The sequence below is a fragment of the Vitis vinifera genome, chromosome 16 (genome assembly GCF_030704535.1).
Source record: "Vitis vinifera cultivar Pinot Noir 40024 chromosome 16, ASM3070453v1".
Lineage (NCBI taxonomy): Eukaryota > Viridiplantae > Streptophyta > Magnoliopsida > Vitales > Vitaceae > Vitis > Vitis vinifera.
This window is the reverse complement of record NC_081820.1, coordinates 19,991,136-20,005,274: the sequence shown is the minus strand read 5'-3', so window position 1 is coordinate 20,005,274 and position 14,139 is coordinate 19,991,136. Positions and strand designations below refer to the sequence as shown.

General features: G+C 33.6%; 2 protein-coding genes across 2 annotated transcripts; both read left to right on the top strand.

Moving 5' to 3' along the window:
• The first annotated feature begins 2,400 nt into the window (after nucleotides 1-2,400).
• On the top strand, nucleotides 2,401-3,763 carry LOC100254001 (peroxidase 66). Its single transcript, XM_002264415.4, has 3 exons — nucleotides 2,401-2,657; nucleotides 2,757-2,945; nucleotides 3,037-3,763. Exons 1-3 carry the CDS (start codon nucleotides 2,439-2,441, stop codon nucleotides 3,598-3,600), a joined length of 972 nt encoding a protein of 323 aa, XP_002264451.1. The 5' UTR covers nucleotides 2,401-2,438; the 3' UTR covers nucleotides 3,601-3,763.
• A 3,988-nt stretch (nucleotides 3,764-7,751) lies between these two features.
• LOC100248908 (cucumisin) lies at nucleotides 7,752-11,314 on the top strand. The gene is made up of 10 exons (XM_002264460.2): nucleotides 7,752-7,906; nucleotides 8,001-8,089; nucleotides 8,218-8,315; nucleotides 8,396-8,533; nucleotides 8,625-8,727; nucleotides 8,810-9,326; nucleotides 9,420-9,739; nucleotides 9,842-9,953; nucleotides 10,359-10,572; nucleotides 10,677-11,314. Exons 1-10 carry the CDS (start codon nucleotides 7,814-7,816, stop codon nucleotides 11,312-11,314), a joined length of 2,322 nt encoding a protein of 773 aa, XP_002264496.1. The 5' UTR covers nucleotides 7,752-7,813.
• The last annotated feature ends 2,825 nt before the right edge of the window (nucleotides 11,315-14,139 follow it).

The window sequence follows — 14,139 nt, the reverse complement described above, 5'->3', positions numbered from 1 at the left end:
GAAAATTCGGATTGTGAACTTAACTGTGGTTAAGTTCTTTGTTAATGCAATTAAACAACTGTTAAGTTCAGGTGAAAATTCTGACTGTGAATTTAACTGTGGTTAAGTTCTTTGTTAATGCAACTCAACTATTGTTAAGTTCAGGTAAAAATTCTTTGAATGAACTTTTTACTTGTTCAGAACTAACAATGGAGTTTCTATTTTTTTACTTACAATGTTGAAGTGAGATTTTGAATTTTCAATAAACGGAAAGAAATAAAATGATGATATAAAAAAGAAATTGTTAGTTGCTTACATTTTTTTCATATTTTCGTAACCAATAATTAAGAATAGATGAAACAATGGTAAGAAGTTAAACTTGATCTCCGTAGGAAAAGAGAGAGAAGAGCAACCAATGACCGAATAAAAAAATTAGAACCTAATATGCTATAAAACAAAGGGAAAGGGAAAGTTGTTTTGGAGGGAAAAATAAGGGGGGAAAGGGAAATCAGAAGTTGTATATGTCGGAGAGAAAAAATAAAAAAGGGCATTTTTGTCTCAATCGGGTCAACTTTTTTGTTTTTTGACTTGTGTGTTATATTTACAAATATGGGGGTTATTTTGATCCCTTTAACCAATTAACCCTAGATATAACTTAGGTTTATACTCTAAAAATCAGAAATAGACCCTAGTACTTCATGCTGGTGTTTTTGTAACAAATCCCATGGAAGAAAAGAGCATGTACAAAAAGTTCATTAATAGATCATAGAGTGGAAAGTACAAGACCCATGTACAAAGCTTATTATTTGAGTTTCAAATTATTTTTAAAAATTATTGTATTCTAACTCATTAAGTTTTATTTAATTTTGAGACTTATTTGATTAGCAAAAAAAAAAAAATTAGAAATATCTATTTTATATATAAAAGAAACAATAGAGTCATTTTAGTCCAATTTTTATTCATAAATTTCTAATATTAATTAAATAAGTTTTTAAGTTTTAAATTATTTTTAAAAATTAATATATTTTATGTATAAACTATGGTTTGATTTGAAATTTATTTGATTCTTAATTTTTTTATTAAGTTAAATAAAATTCATATACGTGTAATTTAAATGAATATTATATTTAAATATTTTCAGCATCGATTTTAAATCCTGGAGAGAGAAAAAAATGATATTATGTTTAATTTTATTTATTTTTATACTTTTCTTTTATTTTTTTAAAAATGATGAACTTTTACTTATTTTCTAAAAACTAATTTTCATTTCACTTTTTTTTTTTAAAATGAAAATAGAAAACAAAGACTAAACAGTCTTAGAAAAATTTTGAAATAGCTTTCTATTATTGAAAACATAAAATTATTTTTTACTCGTTCTACCTTTTCTTGAAATTCATTTGGTGCAAAAAAATATTAGGTATAATCCTTACAAAGTTTAGGGCTATCTAGGTAAGTGGGCTGATTTTATGTATTTGATGATTGTGGCAGCCTTAAAGTTGCTACATCCAAAAAAGTGTGTATCCAAAATGTGGCTTGTTTATCATCATTTTCAAAACCAGTTTTTAAAAGTGTTTTTCACAATAGTTTTTCAAAACAATTCTCTATTATTTTATAAATAAGATTTTATTTTAGAAATCAAATATGAAAATACCTTAAAATACCTTAAATTTGTTATTAAACTAAAAAAATTGTTTTGAATCAAAATTTATGAAACATATTTTTAAAATTACAAAATTATTATTTTCTTTTTAAAAAACACAAAAAACAAATTTCCACTTTCTTTTTCTTCTGTTTGCACATCCAACTCACACTTAGGTCCTTTCTTTCTTCAATTATAAAATGATGCAGTACACCATTTTTGTACTCCATATCTCACCAACCGTACGCCTCCTTAGACCGACATGGTGATGGATACATACAAACCAACCGCTATTCGAATCAGCCCATAGGAAATTATCCAATGCAACTCCCATACAACTAAACCTTCCGTATGTAACAAAATCCACCCACAAAGACCACAACCTTGATCCTAACTCCTAAGCTTTCATTTAATAGACCAAGTACCATAAACATACCAAATAACATTGGCAGATGTGAAAGAGGTTTGGTTAGTCACTATCAACATCATCAAAGACCTGGGTTCTGTTGATCACTGTTCATCCAAGGGTTGACAATGCGTCAAGCAACTTGTATAGACAGTTTTATTTGTATAATATTCACACAGAAGTTGGAACATTGTGGTTGAGAATGCTTAGTTGTAAATACTTGACCCCTAAGCACACTCCAAAAGCAGCTTCTAGCTAGTTTCCACACAATGCCAATCCCTAAGTTGAGTAACTTTAAAGTATATTAAATTATCTAACAATGTGTTGACTATTGACTATATATATATCTCCATACTTAAATTTTTTATCCATCAACTTTCTACTCTACATTCATTTTTCTTTTCTTCCAAACAAATGGCTCTTCTCCTTCCAAAAACCAACTTTGTCTTAGCCATTTTCCTTCTGTTGCTAATGCTTTCCACATCCAAAGGATCGCTGGACGTGCATTACTACCATCAAACATGTCCACAAGCTGAGAATATCATCTTTGAAACTGTTCGCAAAGCTTCGATCAATGACCCTAAAGTTCCAGCTCGAATCCTTCGAATGTTCTTCCATGACTGCTTTATAAGGGTACGAGTGTATGATAAATATGTCTCCTTTTTTTTTTTCTTTTTTTTTTCTGTGCTTGAACATATATATTTATATAGATTCATGCCACATTATTAATAGGGGTGTGATGCATCGGTGTTGCTGGACTCAACTCCGGGAAACCAAGCGGAGAAAGATGGTCCTCCTAATGTTTCACTTGCATCGTTCTATGTGATCGAAGACGCGAAAACTAAGCTGGAAATGGCATGTCCGGGGACAGTTTCTTGTGCTGATATCATCGCCATTGCAGCAAGAGATGTTGTAGCCATGGTAATCTCTTAGCCTGTTGCTTCTTATCAGATAAAAGGCCTCATTATATGTTTATAATGATATTGTTTTCCATTGTTGTTGATATTCTCAGTCCAGAGGCCCGTATTGGAATGTACTCAAAGGAAGGAAAGATGGGAGGGTATCCGAAGCTTCTGAAACCGTTAACCTACCAGCTCCAACCTTCAATGTAACTCAACTCTTTCAGAGCTTTGCTCAAAGGGGCTTAGGACTCAAGGATTTGGTTGCTCTATCTGGTGGACACAGTCTTGGCTTCTCACATTGTTCTTCTTTTGAAGCTCGGGTTCACAACTTTAGCTCGGTACATGACGTTGATCCTACCATGAACACCGAGTTTGCAGAAAGGCTGAAGAAGAAATGCCCGAAGCCGAATAGGGATCGCAATGCTGGAGAGTTTCTGGACTCGACTGCTTCCACTTTTGACAATGACTATTACCTACGACTAATGGCAGGGGAGGGCTTGTTTGGATCAGATCAGGCCCTGCTTACAGATTACAGGACTAGATGGATTGTTGAATCATTTGCTAAAGATCAAGGTTTGTTCTTCAGAGAATTCACGGCTTCGATGGTGAAACTTGGAAATGTAGGAGTCCTTGAAAATGGAGAAGTGAGACTCAAATGCCAAGCAGTGAACTGAGAGCTGAGCGAGAGTCATAGAGAGAGATAAATAATATGCTGTTAAATTCGGCAGTTTTATAACCCTTTGTTCTACGTTGGTGAACAATGTAAGATTGGCACACAGTGAGAAGCCGATAATAATTAATCCAAATTTGCCTTCATTCAATGCCTTTGTGGATGACAAACTTTAGTTTCTATTTCTTTACTTTTTTTCTTTATTTTCTTTTCCTCATGCTTTCCCTAGTATGTTTCACCAAACATATATAACCTAACTAAGACCATGGACTGAAATATCAGTTTTTACAGATATATCGGTACTTCGATTTTACGGATATACCGGAAATATCGAAGAAATATTGGTGGATATTTTTTTACAAATATCGATGGAGTGAAAAATATTTAAAATTCATAGGAATGTTTTAAAAAAACTCCAAAAAATGATAAAAATAAGTAAAAATATACATTTTAAAGTTATCTTGTAAGTGTAATTGACATATATTTAATTTGAATAATCTAAATAGCTTTTTGTAATTGCACATCAAACCCAAACAATACTAGCATAGCCAAACCCTAATTCAGGGCCAAAATGAACCTCTTGAAGCATAAGGTTACAATCCACACTTCACCCACTGTTTGGCTCCCAAGAAAATGTGAGATAACAACGCAAACTTAAAAGTTGAATTTTTGCATTTTCTATCAGTAACATAGTAAAAGTTCCATTGAAACCAACCTCATCAAACTATACAGTAAATTCAGACTGTGCTTCTGCCTCCCTCTCTCACTAGTTTGAAGAAAAAAATGGAACGTTAATTTCATTTTGTCCATTTTCTCAGCAACCAAACAAAGGGAAATGAACCAAAAAAAAAAAACAAAAAACAAATACCCTCACCCAAGAAAATGTAAACAGAATAAGAAGAAGTGGAGAGAAAAGAAAAGGAGAATGATGGCACAGTTGAGAATTGAATTTACTAGAGTCTGCAGAGGTGAGATCGATTGGAGCATTTGAATTTCGGGGTTTCTTCTTCACCATGGTTTTCACTTTTCACATTCATTTATCTCGAATCCACTGCAACCCAAACGATGAGTTATTTCAGCGTAAATATATTGGTGTAACTGACCATTCTATGATAGGCGACTACTTTTGGCTTGTAGCCTATTTGTTTAGACTTATATGGAAGGTGGCTTGTTGCAGGCTAATTATTGAGGCTACTTTTGACTCATCCAACGGCCAAAAACCAGTCACCATATGAGTTTAGTTTGCTTTAATTTTCAATTTTCAGTCGATTAATATCAGCTATTAAAAGAGTCAATTAGTATTAAATTTTCAATTTTCAATTTTAGTTTGCCTTTATAGAGTCCCTAAATGTAATCAGTAAAGTTAATGGTAGGACATATAGAAGAATGAAGTGGGAACAATTAGTATTAAACCCTATACAACATAATGCTCAACAAAATGTTCTAGTCACAAATTACCACCACTGTCATAAGAACACAAGTTTCCCTAAATTTTAAAACTTTATTCGAAGATTTATTTCCCCGTAAATACTCATATATTTAAATTTTCTTTAATATGTGGAATTATAAAATATTATTTTCAATCTCTTTTTTTTTTCTTCATATTTTTATCCTTTTGTTTCCGTATATTGTTGATGTCTTATCCATTACTCTAAATTTTAAACCTTCTATTTTTATATTTCAGTCCACCTTATTTCCCATATTTCTTTATTTTTCATATATATAACAAATTTTATATAATTTCTTTATTTACTTTTTCTTTAATTTTCATATTTCTCTAAATCATCTATTTTCATATTTCTTTATTATATATTATTTCTTTTTATAAAATAAATAAATAAATAATTTACTTTGTAAACATGCTTTCCGTATATCTTTATTCTTTCATATATATTATTCTTTTTTAGAAAAAAATTATTTATTTACTTGATTTTCTATTTTCAAAGCCTTATTGTCCATAGTTTTTAATATATATTCTTCCTTTTCTTTTTTTTTTTATAAACTTAAATTAATTATTCACTAAATTATTCATCTATTAATTTCAACTTATGACGGTTTAGGTGTAAAATTGTACAAAAATTCATAAATAGTCCTTAAACTTCAAACCTACTTATTATTTTTGTCAAAAAAAAAAAAAAAAACCGAAGAAAAGAGACATTCTACATTAAATAAATTTATTTATTTTTAAATATTTTTTTAAAATAAATAAATAAATATGAGATGACCTACTCAAGTTGCCACCTCAATTAGGGGAAGCTAACCATTATTCTCAACCCACACAATTAATTAATCTATGCATGCCACCATAATTATGATTGAAAGGTTGAAGCACCTTTTTTTTTTTTTTTTTTGTGTATATTTGTTCTTTTGTAGATGTTGCAATATATTTCAAATCTTACTTAAGTTATCTCAAATCTTAATATAGATCTTTATAAATACAATCCCAAATTATAATTACTTTTATTTCTATTTTTATTTTCTACTAAATAGACAATAATATGTGTTTATATTTGAACTTTGGGATGTGAATTCCATATAAAATTGAACCAAATCTTAATTTGAGCTTTTCTCAAAGTCCAAACCTTATTATTTTTTGTAAAAAAAATAAATTAATCATTTTAAATAAATTTAGTGGAAAGAGAACCTTTTTTTCATTTTTGAATTTTAAGAATTTCAGGAAAAAAATAAATTTTAAGCGAATGTTATATTGAAGCAATCATTGCCTTGTATTAATGTGTTTATATCTTTAGGTTATATTTGATTCCCAATAAATTGAAGGGAAAATGCGAAGGAAATGAAATATAAAGTGAAAAGAATAATAAATAAATATAAAATCAAAAAATTATTTTTATATTTTACTTTAAATTCATCTAACTTATTTGACTTTTTTATATAAAAATTAAATAATTTTAAAATATTTAAGTTTCTTACTAATTTTGGTTAATGCTAAGATAGAACATTTATAGTAAATTACTTCAGGTTATCTACGGAGCATTGCCCACTAATATATGAGAAAAAAGACTTCATGACTAAGGTTCCATATGCCTCATCTATTGAAAGTTTAATGTATGCTATGGTGTGCACGAGACCATACATTGCAAATATAATGAGAGTTGTAAGTAGATTTATATTAAATTGAGGCTGCAAGCAGTATTGGAAAGCAATGAAATGAACATTTGGGTACTTGTAGGGTACTACAAAAAGTGATTCTAGCAAATTACTTTAGGTTATCTATGGAACATTGCCCACCAATAGACTTCATCACTAAGGTTCCATATGTCTCATCTATTGGAAGTTTAATGTATGTTATGGTATCCGCGAGACCATACATTGCCAATATAGTGAGAGTTGTGAGTAGATTTATGTTAAATTTAGTTTGCAAGTAGTATTGGGAAGTAATGAAATGAACGCTTAGGTACTTACAGGATATTACAAAAAGTGATTCTACTTCAAAAGGAGCAAGTTGAAATTACTTGGATATATAAATATAAAATTATAATCCAAGTATATTTAATTATTCTAAATAAAGAATGTTATGTATTTATTAATGACTTGAATGAAATAAAATATCATTTTAGTAAAAATTGTTATCAATTCTCACAATTGGTGGGTTCCAACTAGGAATTAATCAATACATGTAGTTGAACATCAAGGCAAAACTATTACCCAACATATGACTTTATCTGCATATATGATCCAATACCGCATGGCAACTGACAACACACTTTTACTTCTGTTCTTGCTTCTAGTTTCTGAACCACAATGATATTAATTTGTCCAAAATACTATTGATTTTGTTAGATTGCTGGTGATAGGGAAAATATATAGTTTGATCAAGGTACTTCAGATAAATCTTAGCCTAGTTAATTTCCACTCACTGACTCAAATCCAGCCTGGTCCACCTGGTTTGTCTCCTCTTCCACCTTGTAGAAACAGGTGAAGTCTCCAAAGCAATGTAACAGCAGCCAGCTTCACAAGGAGGAAACAGAGAAAGACGAGACGATTATTACGACAACCACACCCAAACCCATTCAAGGGGTTGTGCTAGGCATGTTTCCCAACAGAGATAATCCAAGGACGAGGTAATTATGATAGCCGGCTTAGGCCAACTCTCACCCATAAGAGATACATAGGCCAGATCGGTATTCATGCATATAAATGACCTTAGAGTTCATATCATTTGGCATAACCTGCCTGCAACTTACAAACTAAACACCATGGCCAAGGGTAGACAGCTGATCTCTCTTCTCTACCCTTTCTTTCTTGCAGCGTTGGTGCTGAACTGTCATGGTTATGAACAGCAGAGAAAGGTCCAATGCTTACACCTCTTCATAACTCTTCATATTCGATCCCTTTTAGCTTTTAGTTTCAAGAATTACAATACTATCACTGTATTTGTTTCAGGCTCATGTTGTGTACATGGGAGATCTTCCAAAGGGAGATGCATCAGTTGCTTCGACACACCACAACATGCTAGTAGAGGTCCTTGGCAGGTCAGTAATAATAGTTATAAGAAAGAAAGAATGGGTTCATCTTAAACCAAGAACACAGTGTCTTTACATTACTATAGATTATATGCATATTCTGCAATTAGTAAAACATTTGAATTTCTTGAGTCCAGTTCATCTTTGGCAAAGGAATCGCTCCTTCACAGTTATGGACGGAGCTTTAACGGATTTGTGGCCAGACTATCAGACGAAGAAGTGGCAAGAATTGCTGGTATAATGGCCATTGATCTTGAGCTAACATAATAAATCTGGTCTATGTTTTTCACTAATTTGACTGCTTTTGAGTTCTAGATATGGAGGGAGTAGTTTCAGTGTTTCCCAACACCAAAGTGCAACTTCACACTACAAGATCATGGGATTTTATGAGCTTTCCAGAACCCCCTATGGGGTCTTATGAAGGAGATGTTATCATTGGAATGCTAGACACAGGTGAACTTGAAAATAAGACTTGAGTTAATCCTACAAACTGATGACATGATCTTCAGAAAAGAAATCATAATCCATTTATGCAATTATGCAGGAATTTGGCCGGAGAGCGCGAGTTTCAGGGATGAAGGATTTGGTCCCCCACCTGCAAAATGGAAAGGGATATGCCAGACAGAAAATAACTTCACCTGCAACAAGTGACCTCTCTCTCTTGTTCTCTCAAGTTTTTTATTTCTCATCAACCTACTGGTTCAAAGCTGATGAAGATATAATTCACAGCAAGATCATAGGAGCGCGCTTCTATGATACTGACAATTTGGCCGACCCTCTCCGTGATACCAAATCACCAAGGGACACATTGGGACATGGGAGTCACACTGCCTCAACTGCAGCAGGGCGAGCAGTGGAAAACGCAAGCTACTACGGGATAGCCAGCGGTGTTGCAAGAGGCGGAGTTCCAAATGCAAGGCTGGCCGTGTATAAAGTATGCTGGGGAGGAGGTTGCAGCCCTGCAGACATTCTAGCTGCTTTTGATGATGCAATAGCCGATGGAGTCGACATTTTATCAATTTCCCTGGGTTCTGAAATGCCAGCCGCGTACAACAAGGAACCAGTGGCTATTGGGTCTTTCCATGCCATGAAAAATGGAATTTTGACCTCTTGTTCTGCAGGAAATAAGGGGCCATACCGGAGACAAATTTCAAACTATGCCCCTTGGGCTTTAACAGTGGCTGCTAGCACCATTGACAGGAGCTTTGTTACCAAAGTGGTGCTTGGCAATGGACAAACAATTCTTGTAAGCCCTTCTTCATTCAAATCCATTCACTAGTTTATCAATCTTATCTGAAACAAATAATTTTTCTTTTTCTTCATGTCTGGGAAAATAAAGGGAACTTCGCTCAATAATTTCCATCTGGATGGCACTTCATTCCCCTTGGTGTACTCGGGAGATGCAGCAAATATAACCTCAGCTATGAGCCCAGACATCGCAGGCATCTGCTTCCCAGGAACTCTAAGCACACTCAAAACCAGAGGAGCAGTTGTCCTCTGCAATATCCTCTCTGATAGTTCGGGAGCCTTTTCTGCTGAGGCTGTAGGCCTCATAATGGCCTCCCCATTTGATGAAATTGCCTTTGCGTTCCCTGTACCAGCAGTGGTGATCAGCTATGATGACCGATTGAAGCTAATTGACTACATCAGAACGACAGAGTAAATAACTGCAGACCAATTTGGTTCTTCAAAAGTATAAATTCTCAGAAACCTCTTCCAGAGTAGTTCTAATGAGGGTTTTGAGTTTTTTTTTTTTCCCAGATATCCAACTGCAACTATTCTTTCCACCGAGACAACAACAGATGTCATGGCTCCTACAGTTGTCTCCTTCTCCTCAAGAGGTCCTAACCCTATTAGTCCAGATATTCTCAAGGTATGCAGCAATATTGTGATATCTCATATCGAATAGAAGAAAAAGTTTTTTTTTATAATATATATATATATATATGCACAGACTCCTCTTAACGATGCAAATGTGTTTTGAAACTATGAGGGTCTATTGGGCACAAAGCAGAAAATATCCACACTAGCTATCGGAAGAGGACCATTACAAATGCTATCATGAAATGATTGTAATATCCCACCTATATAAGAGGACAAGTTTCTAACACTATATATAGAAGCTCCTCTTAATCAAGTAAACGCTTTTTAATACCGTATGGATGGCTAGGAGCAGGTCGTTACCACTGAGGGTGAATACATCTTTCAACATAGATTCTATGTTGGATTGTCCTTAGAGGATGATATAAGACTGACATCTTTGAATGTAAAAAAACAGCCTGATGTAACTGCCCCTGGTTCAAACATCCTTGCGGCCTGGTCTCCCCGTGGACTCTCTTCAGTATGGGTGTTCGATGATAGGCAAGTTGACTACTACATCATCTCCGGCACATCTATGTCTTGCCCTCATGTCACTGGTGCTGCATCATATATCAAGGCCGCCCACCCAACATGGTCTCCTGCTGCTATCAAGTCTGCCCTCATGACTACAGGTGACTAAAAGTTCTATCTGATCTTCTCTTTTCTTTTCATTCTTGCTCTCTAGCTTTTCCAAAACACCATATGTTGAGAAATTGTTCACAATCTACGGCTACAGCTACAATCATGGACCCAAGGAAGAATGAAGACGCTGAATTTGCCTATGGATCTGGGCACATCAACCCACTGAAGGCAGTGGACCCTGGGTTAGTCTTTGATGCAAGTGAAGCAGATTATGTGGATTTCCTATGCAAACAGGGTTACAACACAACCCATCTAAGAATGATCACTGGGGACTCTAGCGTTTGTCCAAGTAATGAACCAGGGAAAGCATGGGATCTCAACTATCCATCATTTGGTCTCTCATTGCTAGATGGAGAGCCAGTCCAGGCCAGCTACCTCAGGACTGTAACCAATTTTGGGTCACCCAACTCCACTTATCATTCAAACATAACAATGCCACCTTCTTTTGCTGTACTTGTGGAACCACCAGTTCTAACATTTTCAGAGGTTGGGGAGAAGAAATCATTCAAAGTGATCATAACTGGATCGCCAATAGTTCAGGTGCCTGTCATCTCAGGAGCTATTGAATGGACAGATGGTAATCATGTAGTAAGAACCCCCATAGCAGTCTTCAACAACAAACCTTACGTGTTTGCACCTTTGGATGACTACCCGGAAAAGAAGAACTCTCATCCATTTCAAGGTTCCACTATCTACCACCAGAATGGAATTTTTGATGCCATTAAATTCTAGTCTAGAAGTTAAGTGTTCCTTTTATTCAATCATTGTATAAATATTGTTTAAATAACTTGTGATGCGACCACTAAATTCCATCACTCAATAATCCATTACGGAGCACAATTACCCCGGCCTCTCCCCCCGCCCCTCTCTACCCGCCCGGGGAATGGCAATTGGGGTGGGGGCGGTGTTTCGGGTACCCGCCCCGCCTCTAATGGGACGGGGTTCGATTTTAATAAACGAGTTTTGGATGGGTTTGGGATTTTTTTTTTTTTAAACCCGAGACAAGTTCAGGTATTGCCTCGTCTCGTCCCGCCCCACCCCATCTCGACCCAATCATATATAAAATTAATTTAAAATTAATTTAATTTAATTTTTATTTTACTATTTTTAATATATATAGATAATAATAAAATATTTTTAATAAAATAAATTATAAAAAATATAATAATTTAATTATTTATAAAATATATTTATTTTAATATAATTAAAAATTTTAAAAGTAATTTTAAAAAAAAAAAAAAAAGTTAAACGATACCCCGCCCCACCCTACCCTACCCTACCCTACCCTACCACGTTTAATTTTTTAAATGAGATGGGGAAGATAATTGTTTTGAATAAATAGGGCGGGGTTGGGATGGGGGCGACCCGTCGGTTACCCCCTCTCTCTCTCTCTCTCTCTCAAAGTATTATTTAATAAAATAGTTAATACAAAATAATAAAAATATATATTTTTATTCAAAAATAATAATAATAAAATAAAAATTTTATTGTTTTAAAAATAAATCAAGCTAACGTCAGCATGAAAACAAAAAGTGATAAAGATGGATAAAATGAAAAAAAAAAAAAAAACAAGGTTATTAGATAGATTTTATATAATATTTTTTTAAGTAATTTTATTAAGGACATTTAAAAGTAATTATTTTTTATTTTTCAAAAATTCAAAATTAAATTCAGATTTTTCCGGTTATTTTAATTTTTTTTTTTTTTCAAATCTCTGATTATTTATAAGTTTTTTTTTTTTTTTTTTTTGTGGAAATTTGATGGGGGCATCACAGAAAGAATTTCTTGTTTGGAAATTCAAGTGGCAAAAGCACATTAATTACAAAGTTATGGGCCTTATGGCAGCGAATTCAGAAAATTCTCAGTATCATTAAGGACTCATTCCCAGGATCCTTTGGCAATAGCAGCACACTGAATTCAGCTCGACTAATCCTTAATTAGCTCATCCTTCAAGTCTAATACATGAATGTCTTCCTACTCTTATGGTTAGATTTACACCAGATGTCCACCGAAGCAGTGAATTTATGACCTTGACTTGAAAACTGAGACTAATAAATGGTTTGATTAATGCTACCAAGTGAAACTCCCCTGTTTCGAAACAGTGTTCAAACAAGAGCATGGGACCTTCTGAACGCATAATTGGCTTTTTTAGACCAAGGTAGGAATGTAATCCTTATATTGTATATCTTAACAACATTTCGTTGTAATTACATTTAGTATCGTTTGTTATATGGGTTTATCTTTTACCACCTTTTGTTGTTGTTACTTCATTTTTGCTAATGACTAATGTCACATCTAGGTAGTAGGAAACTTTGGGAAGGACGTAGAAACATTTACACATTTCCATAATGGGATAGGAGTCTTAGGGGTTGTGTAGAGAATTCTAATGAGTTCTTGTAAACTCTAAATATAAATTATACCTAGCTTGTATATAGAATATTCTGGACTTCGTAACAAATCATCAAGAATCAAAGACTTCCATGGTGCCTATAAATAGTAGGTCTCATTTGATGGTGAAGCACCTCCTCCACACGAGGATTGAGCATTCTTTCATGAATTGAGATGTTAAAAATTAATGTGGATTAGTCCAAGCCAAAGTGATTGTAGACCCTCCATTTTGTCCATTTAGCACATGTTTTTAAGTTCACTTCTAGTGTTTCACAGTAGTTTCTTGGTAACCCATTGTTATTCATATTATTTATTTATTTTTCACCACCTTGGAGACTTTGGTTAAGGGATTTATCTAATCCCATTATAACTCTTAGCAGCCCTAATTTAGACTTCAAATAACTTTTAGGTGCACTTTTAGGATAGCACACTTAGGCATGTTTAGGTCACTTAGATAATGTCCTGATCACTTTAGGTCACTTAGACACTGTCCTAAACCACCTAGGCCCATTAAGACATATTAGACTTACCTAGGTTACTTAAGCACACTTGGCCCATTAAATACCACCTTAGACCCATTTGGACACCCCTAGGTCCTTTAAGACTCATTAGGCCCATTTAGGCACACTTGACCCATTAGACATTTTTAGCGTGACTTGTATGACTTGCATGGTTGTATGGCTTGTGTGACTCAGTTTTTATTTATTTATTTAGTTTTATTTTTATTTTTATTTTTATTTCTATTTTTATTATTATCAATCACATGTTTATTTTTATTTGTTATCTTCCTTTTTATATTATTTTTCTTATTTTTTTAATTAACTTATTTATTTATTGTTGTTTTATAGTTTTCTAATTTATTTGCTTATTTATTTATTCATTCAATTATTTAATTTAATAAATTTCATGCTTTTGCAATGAAACTTACCATTAGATAAGGAAAGTGAGAATCTCCTTGGAAGGCGTTTTTGGGAAGTTTGAAGTTCTGAGGATTTGTTTTGGTAAGGAAGATATGAATATTGGGAGAAGGAAGGAAAAACGGGAGACTATTATTGGAGATTGGATTCACGGATGGGGGGAATTCTTTTGGAGATCATGTCATTAGTGGAATTTTCGAGGCTTAAGCCATGGATAAGAAAAGTTAAGCATTTTTTTGGAAGAAGGGAACA